A 14,154-nucleotide genomic window follows, 5' to 3' on the forward strand; every position below is an offset into this window, starting at 1 on the left:
GAGAGAGGAGTGGCACGCATTATATAATTGTTATTATTATTATAAGGCAAGGCCAAAACGTCAATGGAAAAAATAAATAAAAAGAAAAAAAGTGGAGACACCACTACGTCACGACAAAGTAATCATTTTTAATCACTAAAAAATGTTTATTGTTTTTACAGGTTTTTAATCATAAAAAAAAATCATATTTTTACCGTGGTCGGTTAATCAGTTATCAATTATTACATGTTCGTTTAATGAGATTTTATTTTAGGAGTCGCTTGAAAATATAAATAAATATAAGTTGGGAAACTTCATTAACATTTTAAGGGATTCATTGCTCTACTGTATAAACAAGATTAAGTGTAAGCTAGAGGTTTTAATCATCTGTTAAGAAATAATTGCGAGTTATAATATTTTTAATAAATTTTATTATAAACTACCGTAAATGTAGAATAAAGTTTCAAATTCACACTAATGGGTTGTCCACTTAAAAAAAAAGGATACACTATAATTGTTTACGACAAAAGTGATATGTCACCATGTGTTTGATTGTGGCAACATTACATATAGAATGCATGTTTTCTTTATTTAATGAATATTTATACCTTTAATTAGTGATGCAACAATCACTACACTCTTGCTTGCAGTGTTAAAAACATTATACCCTTGCTTTAAAAATAACAAGAGCATGCAGGTTATGATATCCATTAATTAACCATATTTTCAATAACATCATGTCGGCACCATTATTTTATTTTTAGTTTCATTATTTTAATAATGATCATTGATTTGCTTTCCTTGTATTATTGATAATAAAACTATACATGTAAAAGTAAATTAAATATAAGGATGGACATTGAATTTTATACATATATATATTGAATGCAGAAATTTTAAACTCGTTGTTACACCTACCTACAGAAACAGAAACACATGATAATGAGACTGCGAAACTTTCTCATAATGAAATGCTCATTGTCAAGATCTTAGAGTTTATGAACCCTAATAATTATTTTTAGTCAACTCTGGGGTCTACTAGTTGTTAGTCAATGACTATGCTTCAGGGACACTGATCTAGGCTTCCACTGTTTTAGAGGGACATAAACCCTAAAAGGAGACAACAATAACTAATAGAATACAACTCTAAATGACAGATAGTTTGCACTCACAGAAGATAAATGTAATATAAAATGATCACTAGAGAGATTAGTAAAGGCTATGACATTTGTGAAAGTGCAATGGATTTCGCGAAATAAAAGACATTGAGTTGCTATAGAGAGTGTGTAATAGGTTCATACTAGACGAATGCAAAAATGAAGTTGACACTTGTGCAACTTTTCAGAAAATTAACGGTAGAAAAATATTTAAGCTTCGATTATTAAAAAAACTAAAGCTTAAATCTAATATTGAAATTTGGTGAACTAATAGGTTCCAGTTGCTTTACAACCAAAGCATGAGACAATATAAATTTCGATTTCCCAACAACCGAAACCTAAAAAGTTTGGAGAAATTGCAAAAATGTTACTGCATGTTTACGTATTTTGGTTGTTATAAAATCATATCATATAAGACGACTTCAAAAATCAAATATGCACTGCTGTACTATTTTTCACTTTCTCTTTCTCTTTACAAATACAAAAATTTAGTTTTTTAAAACCATTTTACTCCTACATGATTTGTCAAATGGTTGTTAAATGGTGTCAAAATACCATTGTCAAACAAGAAATCTTAACACAACCTATTGAATCTTGTCTTTTTCAGAAGTTTTGTCTGATGTTGAACTTTTACCTCACAGTGCAACTTCTAACAATGAATATGTTTTTGTTGACTACTTGTATGAGAAGGTAGTAATGTTAATATTCTGAATATAGACGTGAAGGTTGAAATGTGTGCAATGGAACGATGAAAGGAGAAAAATATGAGAGGAAAAATGAAGAATTAATTTCTCCATCAAAGAGCAGTATATATTTTATAGAAAATTAACAAGATAATAAAGCAATGGTTTTATTGAAAGCAGGAGGTTGGGCTACTTTTTGAAGCAACCTAGCATAAATTTTTGAAGAATGGAATGATTGCAGGACTTTGAGCTTTAGAGGGAGAAAAAGAAATTCATAGGCAGGTGAGTTAGGTGAAGCAATGATTTCCCATTTTCCTTTCTGAAGGATTAAATTATGGGCAAAAAACCCCATTGTGTTTAGGAGAATGGGAACAATATCAAATGCATCATGCAGCAACCCTTGATGATCCTCTATGCGTAGAAACTAGAAAGTGTGTGTCCTATTTAATGGTCAAAATGAAGAGGACAGTGCTTCGACCGTTGGAGAAAAAACAGCTTTCTCTTTCGGTTATTTTGACTTGAGACTTCAAAAAAGTGAAAGTTTGAAATCAGAGAAGGCATGCACATATCAAATTCAAAGTGATTGGACCCCATTTTGGACGATTTCTGAACCTTTTGTCCCCAACATATACCTTCATTACCTTCCACTATACCAAATTCTTCATTTCGTTTCTCCCACTTTACTTCCATATTTGTCAAAATGAAGGATGCATTATTCACTTTGTTAGCATTTAAGTAAGAGAGCAATTGCATAAATGTCATGTCTTGTTCCTTTTCACCATTCATGATTTCTTTCGAGTTGTCACATATGTTTCTTTTATATTCATAACCAAATGAATCGTAATGGCGCCAAACCATTTTCTTTTCTTCTTTTTCCCTCTCTTCTAGTCATTGTTACTGCTTTTCTGAAAGTCATCAAGCCTTTATTTTAAACAAAGGATCCAAATGTTTGGGTGGAGATAATGGGGAAGCTCTAGCACTCAAGAGTCGGTGGAGGAAACACAGTTTAGTAAAGAATACCTTATATGTGTCATATTTTTTTTGTCAGTCTAGGACGGGATGATTAGATTAATTAAGAATACCCAATAAAACGGTTGGCAAGTACCATGAATCCTGCAGTCGATCTTAAACAAAAATTATGACTAAGGATGATTATCTTAAACAACAGAATCATTACTACTTAGTTTGTAATTAAGTTAACATTAATCTAAAGATCATTCCAAAATCTATAAATATAGGTTTGAGATATTACGGTAGATTAGTTACATTTAATACGTATTTATTACTAGATTGCCAAATCTATATTGACTTTGACATCAGAATACCTTCTGCATGTAACATTTTAGTACGACCAAACAGCTGTAAGAGAAGAGTGAAGAACGAATAATAACCTAAACAAAGATTTAGACTAAGTAAGTTTGGAGAACGGTTAACCTCGACCTTATTTAAAAGAAGTATCAATGTTTCCACCTTGAATCCTTAATATCATTTGATTAATTACCGTATTTAAAACTTTTTATTATAAATAAATGTAAAATTTGTCTGATATATCTGTCTGTAGACTTTCAACGAACAATATTTTAATTGAATCCAGAAAACTGTTTTTAACATATAAGTGAAAACAATAATAACTACGCATGATATATATTCCTAATGTCGTTGTAGCTTATGTTAAATGACATGGAATATGTGAAACAGTAATTAGTTGTATCCTCTCATTATTGTATGCATCTTAAATTGAATTTTTATGATATGGCTTGTGTCTGTCTTTCCACTGGTTTATTATAATTGGGGGCATCTCATGTTAGTGAACTATAATAAGGTGCAAATGGGCATAATGAAATGTTAACAACAATTAACCTTATAGTATCTTGATGTTTAAGGAAATCTTTATATGGGTCCAGATTCCATGATTCTCTAAGTAAAAGCCATTAGGGAGTTTTTTAATAATCTACTTTAACCGTAATCAACTAAAATAATCTTTACCATTTAATATAGTATCTACAAATTTCTAGAGGCATAATATGGAGTATTTTAGGTCATCCTAATCATAGTTTTTTAAGCACACTTCACTATTATATTTCCTTGCAGATATGCTGATAATGGGAACATGAATTTGACTTTAGGAAATCACTACGACTTAGTGGTCCCTTTAAAAAGCATAAAATCTAGCTACAAATACAATAACAGATGCCCCTCTTACTTTCTTCTAGCATCTTTTTCAAGCTAAGTGCATTAGGTAGTTTTGGCAATATTCTCCATTGCAGAATAATTTGGAATTCTCAATTGCTCAAGTCTCTAGCACCTTTTGCTGTCTATTTATTGTAATGTAGCAGTTGTTAAGTCCTTTGCTGAAAGGAGAAAATTATTGATAGGTTCATGGAAAAGAAAGTTCACCGAAAAAGATATAAAAAATATAATATCACCAAGATCTTAATCTAATCATACAAGAGAGATTGATACTATTTTATTCAAAATTTATAACAATAAATTAATCATATTTAATATTACGTAGTGTTTTACTTTTTCAATTTCTATCTAACATACTTAGATTTACACATAAAATTATAACAATTATATTGATTGATACATGAGGGTCCCATCATTTCCCTTTTTCCATGCCCTTGACAGAGCAAACAAAGCATGGCTAACAAGGAAATCATGTTTTGTGTCACAGGGAAGAAAAGATGTAGATATGATTGAACATATCTTCCAACAAAGACAGACCATGCAATCGGTTTTATCCACCTTGTCCCCCAAGGATCCCATAAGATCTAAGGGTCAAAATGGATAATGCAGGACAATATCATGGGAGCACATTTTCATTACATAACACTCATAAGTGCTTCTTTCCCTCTCATTCAAGCTTTTATCGATCAGTGGCCAAATAGTTTTATTGTGTGTACGCTAACAAAAAAAAGATAGATGACTAAGAGTCATAGCAGCAGTTCTCTGTTACAGTTTGAAATGAAATATTGAGTCACATAAACTTGAACTCATTAAAGTTTATGCAAGAAGAATCTGAAATAATAAATCTTGAGCTATGGTGTTTAAAGATGATGACTTAAATTAAATGAGAATGATTTAAGTTAAGAAATTAATTGAAAATAAATACTTATGGGATCGTTTTAGAGATTTCAAATTACTTATTCATATGTATTTTACTGGAAAAGATTTAATTGGAATTAGAAAATATTTCATTCAATTCGTTGATTTGAACAGTGTGAGTATCTATATAAAGAACTTTAATTCTATAAAAAAAATCTAAATTAAAAAAAAAACACACGAGTAAAATCATGTCTAAACAACTGAAATAAAACAACTAAAAATTGGCCCTGAAGTTACCACAATATTTGGCTAATGAGTAGTAAAGCAAAAGACATGGTCCATTTGTCTATAATTATTAAGATTATCACGTGCCTTGGCATCATTAAAATGAATAAGTGGTCCATTAAATTATGAAATTTAGCAAGATAATTTTGCATCAACAATAAGATCTAGTTGCTCAAAACAACCTGAGTCACAATTTTGTTTACTAAGCAAGAAATAACCCTCCTAGATTCTCCATAATTTTATCATTGCAAGGATCTTCTTATCTACTTCAATCTATTTAAAGCATTAATATCAAAAGTTTTATTCTTATGCTCATTAATGAGTATCAAATCTCTAAACGTATCACCTCATCAATATAAAAATTATAAAAATTTATAAAGACTAAAGCAAAAGAAATAGTTTATCAAAAGTAAATAATGACGTATATTATAAGACAAGAAAAACTTAAACTAAATAAGAATAATATAAATTAAATACTTAAATACACGATAAACGAATCTAAAACCTTTAGATGAAATAAATATTTAATGGTTGAAATATACTAAACTTAACCAGAAAACTATATTATAATGTTACATTGATTGATATTTTTTTGGGGACATAATATTAATCACGGAAAATAATCCATGTTTCTGTTGCTTGTAGATATATAGCTTGAAAATATCATACTTAACGAAGCTGGGGTTAGAAACCAGTCCACTGCAGTGTGACCAAATCGCCATGGCAACACCACGAACACTCGCATCTTCCATTCTCCATTCCCACACTATTCCACGCGCGCCATGCCGCTTCCGCTTTCACTTTCGCTTTCCTTCAACTTTCTGCACTCTTACATTTTCCTCTTCCAAATTTCCCGCTAAATCTTCTTCGCGCCTCACCGTCTTCTCCGCTTCATCCGCCGACCACCGCCACAGCACATCTCAAGACCTCGCCGTCCTTCTCGAAGTCGACGGGTGATTCGATTCCTCATTCCATCAACCTTATCTCACTACGCTCCACGATTCCGTCTTTGTGTTCTGCTTCTCACACTCTTAAACTATTGTTATGTTGTTTTAGGGTTCTTATGGACGCGCATCGCGTAGGAAATCGTATTGCCTTTAACAAAGGTTCGACCGATTTCTGCATCGGCCGTTTACGTTGCTGTGATTCTGTGTAATGCGGTGTAACTTTTCTTCCTTTTCCCGCAGCTTTCGAGAGGCTAGGGCTCGATTGCGCCAACTGGACTGAACCTGTCTATTCGGATCTTTCGAAGTGTGTTTGTTTCTGGTTATCTGTTAGATTAGAATGATCTGTTGCTTATGCGTGTGTTTGTGTGGTTGAATTAGCTTTGCCATTGCCACACTTTACTTTGGCGTCGAGTAAATTGATGCTTTGAATTTCTTTTTTGAAGACTCTTTTGATCGGTAAATATTGGAGTGTTTTCACAATTGAGTGCTGCAAGTTATGCAAGTGAGTGTCTCCATTGCTTATAGACCATTTTCCAATGACTTTCTAGGAGAAGTGCTGGAGATGAAGAAAAGATGGTGTTTCTGTATTTTAATCGCGTAAGTTGTTCGTCTTTTGTCTGATTTGCTAATGAGAAAAGAGGCGTGTTTACTGGTAATATTAGTAGTTTTCTTAGTTGCCGACATTAGGTAAGCCATATTCTGTTGTTGTATCTATAAGCAGATTGGATGGCCTGCTTCGTTACCCACAAATGAGCAGGGACTATTTGCAAAAAGAGTTTTGCAGCAAAAGGTTTTGTCCTTACACTTGATCTTGATGAATGGTATACTACTGATAATTTGTGTGCTTTTCACTTTGGTGTATGAGGGGGACTGAGGCGTATTAAAGGATGTTAGTTTACTAGGAATGCGTTATTGATAAAAAAAATAGAACCATGCTGAAACTTTCCTAATTGCCGTGAACTTTGCCTTATAAGGAGGAAATATCTGTTATGCCTCTCTAGTGTAATACTGAACTTTATTAAGACCACAACATATGTCCTAGCAGAGAAGCCTTTTCGTCTTCCCATTTCAAGCATTTATTGGACTAGTCACTTAACTGTTGTGTTATTACGGAAAATTTAGCCACAACTAATGTGATAATTAAGATACGGCATTATATTGAGATCAATTCTTAGCTGCAGTTATTAGTGATTAGAAAATATCAGTATGTGGATATGCTTCACAAATGTATAAGCCTCTTAATCCCTTCAAGAACTTGTAAGTTTTGCTTTTGGCTCCTTATTCAATCTCGTTATCTAAGAAATGTTTGATGCGGGCATTCAGAAAGGTGAATCTCCTGTCTACAAGCCAATTTGGATAGCTTATTTTGGGGCAAAAAAACCTTCAACCAAAGATTAATGAGAGATTTTGACAACAATTTATTCCTAAACATTCTATATATTATTCTCTGAATAAGATTGTTTCATCTAGTGAATGTTGTTTTGAGTTTATGGATGCTTTAAATGACAATTATCGGATCCAGAGGATCATATGCTTTTACGTTGTTTCTTAGAATTATTAGAATAACTTGTCCTCAGTTCTTCTTCCCCAAATACAAAAGTAAAAGAGAAGTATAGATGGAAAAACAATTTCAACTGGAGGGGGTGTGTCTAAGTTTTTCAAAACATGCGACTTTGATATTTAAGACCTAAGGAACTCAATTACCCTAGTAAGCTAAAAATCCTTACCCAGATGATTTTTCAGTTTACTCATATTTAGAAGTTTATAAAAATTTGCAGAGAATCCTATTCAACTCTTGATCATATATTGGCAGGAAAAGGCGTTAGAAGAGTTTGTAATGTCAAAAGATCTACCTTTACGACCTGGTCTCGAACAGTGAGTTATCTCGTATTCTGTGAATATGATTGTATGTCACATTATGTATTTCATGTATGGGAAGCTACCTTTAAAAAAGATCTATATTTATGTAAATAGAGAACAAGATGTACATTAGCTAAGGATAGCAGACTCTTTAAAAAGGTTTCTATTAAGTTATCATACCTAGTCATTCTTTCACTTTGTTGGTCTGAGCCACTTGGCCATTCAGGTGGATTTTAACCATAAGTAATTTTGACACTATTGATTTTTCACTGTTCTATCTTTGTGGATAGCATTTTTTCTTCATGATTTAAACATTAACAGGGATATATTATTTAATTGAAATATTTGTTCGAGGCCCATGAATAAATAAGGATAATTTTGGTCTGGGTGTTTTTCCCTAGAACTTAATTTGGTTTCCAATAAAATTGATATACTGCCGCTTAAAGCTATTTGTGGATGTCATGTGCAAATTTCATGTTTACATTCCTCTTTTTCTTGATAGTAGTTGATCTTCTATTCATTTTTGGAAGGATTTCAGTTTACAAAAGTCAAATGTCCCATTTTAAAATGTTTTTCCTTGTTTTCATTGCCTCTTAATATTGATATGTACTTCTATTGCTTATATTAATTCTCTTGAAGGTTCAAATATTAACAGGATATTTCATAAATTTAGGAACTTGGATGATCATGGATCTTTAATATGCTTATTTATATTCCTTAACATATAGTAATGTCTCCATTGACAGATTTATTGATGATGCATATAATGAAGGAATTCCAGTGGTAATACTAACGGCATACAGTAAAAGTGGTGACAATATTGCTGGGTAATTTTATTTAGCTCCAAAATTTTGCATGGCACTACAATACTAAGCGTGATAATATTATGATTATTGTTGGAATTTGATTTTGTGGTCTTGAGATGTTATTGATCACTGAGAAGCTCAGTTTACTGATTACTTACAAAGATTTTTTAGGTGTTGTAAGGGGGTAGGGTGGGGTGAGTTGTGCTTGTGAGCTAATATTTCCTCCCTCTTGTGCATATTGAACTTTTAGGTCCATAATGGAAAAGCTTGGCAAAGATAGAAGCATAAAGGTCATTATTGTAGGGAATAAGGAGGTTGATCAAAGTTTATATGGACAACTAGTCTCGGGAAAGGTAATTGCTTCTGATTTGGATGAAGAGCTTGCCAAGGAAGCCAATAGAGCTGGTATATACTTCAGTCATTGATTATGTATGTGCCCCTGCAAGCATTTTTAACGCACAATGTTCTTTGCTAAGGGACTTTCCACTTCTACCATTTTTTGTTAGTTTCTGCTGAAAGACAAAGACTAGCGAAGGAGGTAGCATCCGTGCTAAAATTGAGCGTTGAGATTGATACCAACTCATCTGAAAGGTTAGTTCATTGATCTCCAATAATTTTCACCAAAAATAAATAGAATATCTTGGTCCTTTTGTTTCACTTACCGTAGGGATCTATACTTGTAGAATAAAGAAACTTGAAAATGTGTATGACTCAGCTTTGTAGTTTTCAAGGTGTTAGAAGTGGACTTTAAGCCTAACTCAACCCCACAAAACCGGCTTGTAGGGTGAGGTTTGCACCCACTTATAAACTATGAATTGACCTTATCTCTAGTCGATGTGGGACTTCCAACACACCCTCCTCACGCTGAGGTATATACACCTCGAGCGTGAGATTAGTAATGGGTGGTCCGATAGCGGGTGGAACAATATGCCTAGCAAATAATATCGCTAGGATAAACTCTAACCATGGCTCTGATACCATTTTAGAAGTGGACTTTAAGCCTAACTCAACCCCACAAAACCGGCTAGTAGGGTGAGGTTTGCACCCACTTATAAACTATGAATTGGCCTTATCTCTAGTCGATATTGTTTGCTGGGCATAGTGTTCCACCCGCTATCGGACCAACACTGGTATTGTCATATCTCAGAGGAAGTATGCGTTAGACATCTTGGAGGAAACAGGGTTAATGAACTCTAAATCTGTTGAGACACCTATGGATCCTAACATCAAACTCCTACCAAATCAGGGGGAGCCTTTCTCATATCCTGAACGGTACAGAAGATTAGTTGGTAAATTAAACTATCTTACTGTTACGTGTCCTGACATTTCCTTCACAGTTAGCATGGTGAGTCAATTCCTAAACTTTCCATGTGAAGACCATTGGGATGCTGTTGTTCGCTTACTGAAGTATATTAAGTATATTAAAGGATCACTTGGAAAATGTTTGCTATATGGTCCTAACAACGATACAAAAATTGTTTGCTATTGAGATGCTGATTGGGCTGGTTCCCCTTCTGATAGGACGTCTACTTCTGGATATTGTGTCTCTATTGGTGGCAACCTGATATCTTGGAAAAGTAAGAAACAAAGTGTTGTGGCAAGGTCCAGCGCAGAAGCAGAATATAGAGTTATGGCATCAGCTACTTGCGAGCTTGTGTGGCTTAAACAATTACTTAGTGAATTGAAATTTGGAGATGTCACTCACATGACACTTATATGTGATAATCAAGTTGCTCTCCATATTAGCTCTAACCCTGTCTTCCATGAAAGAACCAAGCACATTGAAGTTGATTATCATTTTATTCGGGAAAAAATCATATCCGGAGATATCAAGACTGAGTTTGTTAACTCAAGTAACCAGTTGACAGACATATTCACTAAGTCCTTACGAGGATCTCGAGCGTGTGATTAGTAATGGGTGGTCCGATAGCGGGTGGAACAATATGTCCAACAAACAATATCTCTAGGATAAGCTCTAACCATGACTCTGATACCATGTTAGAAGTGGACTTTAAGCCTAACTCAACCCCACAAAACCGACTTGTAGGGTGAGGTTTGTACCCACTTATAAACTATGAATTGACCTTATCTCTAATCGATGTGGGACTTCCAACACACCCCCCTCACGCCGAGGTATATACATCTCGAGCGTGGGATTAGTAATGGGTGGTCCGATAGCGGGTAGAACAATATGCCCGGCAAACAATATCGCTAGGATAAGCTCTAACCATGGCTCTGATACCATGTTAGAAGTGAACTTTAAGCCTAACTCAACCCCACAAAACCGGTTTGTAGGGTGAGGTTTGCACCCACTTATAAACTATGAATTGGCCTTATCTCTAGTCGATGTGGGACTTTCAACACAAAAAAACAATGGTTGACGTATATTTAGAGAGGGTAAGGAGAGCAAGAAAAGAAAAGGAAAGAGTGTGAGAAGGGATGGGAAGGGAACTGGTGTTAAAGTAGTGTTTTTTGTCTATGTCAAAATTGGGGGAACTTCTTAACAGGAGGGAGGTTTGCTCAAAAGCTGCCCATCCCCTGCTTTATTTTCCATCTAATTAGTTCCTAAGGTGCCTTGTAGAGAAAGGAAAAGTGCATGATTATGTTATGCAAAACAACAAATGAATTTAAACTCTTTCCGACTACCTATACAAATTTTCCACCAGAAGACAAGTTCTTTCTGTTAGCAAAAAATTGAAAATTAGAGTCAAAATAAAGTTTTATATCTAAATTGTAGACATTTAGTATAATTATTATCAAAAGTTGGATAGAATTAGAATATGATAGTAAGCCTTATGCTATCCCATTTTTTTGGTGTACTGAATGACTAGATACTATCATCATTCTAATGCTATTTACGTTTTTTCTTATTTGGTATTTAAGATAAATTAGATAATATTACATAACAATATTACTATTTCATTAAAAATACATAATTAATTTTAATTTTTGATATATTTTAGAAAATATTATACATTAGTCCCTTTTCAACTTCTAGACATTATTTTTTTAAATTATAAAGCTATATTAAATTAGCTAACAGATCAATTGCACTAATTGCATTTTATTATTAATTATCTATAATATATGTAATGAATATATTAATATTACCAAATTTTAACATCAAATGCAAAACTCGTATTTCTGAATTTGTCTTTAAAGTAGTTTTTCAAAATCTATAAAACGTCAGGCCAAATACCAACATAACATATGTAAAAACTCTGGATTTTGGGGTTTTGTTAATTTAAAAATGCTTTTGTTTTTAAGAGCTTCCCTAAAATTATATTTGGCACGACTATCCTTATAAAGAAGGGTAAAATAAAAGCTGCGTTAAATGCTACCGAAAGGCATTGAAACTGAAAATCTGAATGTAGTTTTCTTTCAAATATATGTAATAAGTTTCTGTCAGCTTCTATATCTTTTGTGTTTGACTTTCCCCTGCATAAATGATTTTTTATGCCATCTAGAATTTGTATATTAACTTGAACAATTGTTCTTCCTTAAACTATAATAGATTTGTGTGTTTATTGAGTATCTTTCTGTTAATTCAATGCAATCTGAAACAGTATATTTTTGGCGGTGCTGTGGCACATAAGTTGATGAACCCAAATTATCATTTCACGCCTTAATCTGTCAATTGTTCAATTAATGACTGATTTGGATGTTAGCTGTGTAGTTAAATATTATGTCAATTTTCATTAATTTGTTGATTGGTCTGTCCAGTCTAGCTAAGATTGTTGCTGCACTACGAGCGGGAGCAGAATATGCAGGGTTACCCGTCTGCAATTGTGTCCTTGTTGCTGGAAGCCAATCTGGTGTATCTGGAGCTACACAGGTGGGCATGCCAAGTGTTGTTTTACGAAGCAGGTGATTTGCTCTTGGAAGTTCAACAAACATGTAATGCAGAGTTTACACAATTGCACTATTGCATGCTTTCATCGGAAGTTCAGTAGAATTATAATTGTTTTTAAGTTGGTGTGTTCAAGAACTGTTTATATTTTATTGTTTCCTGTAGTTTGACATCTAGAGCCGAGTTTCCATTGGCAAACGCTACAGTAGATGGATTTGGAGGTGCAGATCTAACAATTTCAAAATTACGTAATATACGCCCGAAGAACAAGCAAAGGACTGAATGGTAATTTTGTCAACTTCACATAAATATTTTTAAAGAGAAAGTATTCTATCATTTTTTTCCTGTGCAGAGCACTTCCCAAAAAATTAGCAATAAACACAACATAATCACACTTGCTCTGGAGTTAGAGATTTTTTTTTGCGGGCAAGCAACGGAGTTTAAGATAGGTAACTTCAGACGATATGTTTGCTAGTATGATAATTTCATATTACAATTCTGCAATGTAGAAATAGAGCAAATACGCTGAAATGTGGGATTTTTGTTTTTGTTTTCCTACTTGCGTGATCTGTCATCGCTCTCCCAGCAACCTGAGCAAAGACTAATCTCTTCTCGATTGGAATTTGGCTGTGGAGAAGCTCCTACTGCAATTGCTGGGTAAATGTAACTGTAATACGTCTGATGTAAGATTTTTATTGATAACTTCTCATGGTGGAATGAGAACGTGTTAGTAGTGGTCGGGTGGTTTTTTGTAATTGACATTGTGGCATACATTATTACACTGACATCCCAAACACTGAATCTACGTCAAGTTCAAAGTTACTCTTAGTTTTCTATCTTCTCTTATTTGGACGTGAAAATCTTACTTACGGTTAGGGGATGCAAACCTTTTTCTTAGTTCACATGATGTCTTGTTAATTAAAAGAAAATAACATGTAGATTTAAAAGATAATTTTTTTCTTCCTATTCTATTGCAGCTACGTTTATGAAGTTGCATTTTTAATCTATCAATTTTTATTTGGTGAGACATGATTTGAATAAGTTTGGTGCCTTAAAAACGTATAGTGAAGTAGTCCTAATTATCGCTCTTATTATTCAACTGCTCAAACACTAATATCAACAAATCAAACAATATCAACCAACTAAACATGAATTTACAACTCTCAAAACATCTATAAAATGATCAAACAGTTTTAAAATCTTATTAACACTTCTTGTAGTACATAATGTTTTGTCTATCCCTGTCACCTTAAGATGCACAAAAGTTTAGATACTCTAGAAAAAAAAGTAAGAGAACTCTCCAATACTCAAACAGATACACAGGTTTAGATACTCTAGAAAAATGTAAGAGAGAACTCGAGAAAAAAAAAGTTTAGAAAGATGATGTCATTTTAAATAAAAATAAAATTCATATATAAATCTTTTATTTATACTTAATATTAAAATATTCAAATCTTATTATTTAATACACGTTATTAATTTTAAAACATAATTTTCTAAACTTAAAAATAATAAGAATATTTAATGAATGACATTTGT

At 33.1% G+C, this 14,154-nt stretch overlaps 1 protein-coding gene across 2 annotated transcripts; it reads left to right on the plus strand.

Moving 5' to 3' along the window:
• The first annotated feature begins 5,807 nt into the window (after positions 1-5,807).
• LOC108342836 (CBBY-like protein) lies at positions 5,808-13,437 on the plus strand. Of its 2 annotated transcripts, none has more exons than XM_017580685.2 (13): positions 5,808-6,105; positions 6,209-6,258; positions 6,340-6,403; positions 6,648-6,696; positions 6,821-6,889; positions 7,913-7,974; positions 8,706-8,786; positions 9,016-9,170; positions 9,272-9,356; positions 12,489-12,662; positions 12,781-12,900; positions 12,968-13,064; positions 13,202-13,437. In XM_017580685.2, the coding sequence occupies exons 1-10, from the start codon at positions 5,873-5,875 to the stop codon at positions 12,634-12,636; spliced, it is 996 nt and encodes a 331-aa protein (XP_017436174.1). In that variant the 5' UTR covers positions 5,808-5,872; the 3' UTR covers positions 12,637-12,662; positions 12,781-12,900; positions 12,968-13,064; positions 13,202-13,437. The 2 variants fall into 2 exon arrangements, with proteins under 2 accessions (XP_017436174.1, XP_017436173.1); XM_017580684.2 differs by having other exon boundaries at positions 5,811-6,105; positions 12,489-12,632.
• Positions 13,438-14,154: the final 717 nt, after the last annotated feature.

This window comes from Vigna angularis, chromosome 6 (assembly GCF_016808095.1).
Source record: "Vigna angularis cultivar LongXiaoDou No.4 chromosome 6, ASM1680809v1, whole genome shotgun sequence".
NCBI lineage: Eukaryota > Viridiplantae > Streptophyta > Magnoliopsida > Fabales > Fabaceae > Vigna > Vigna angularis.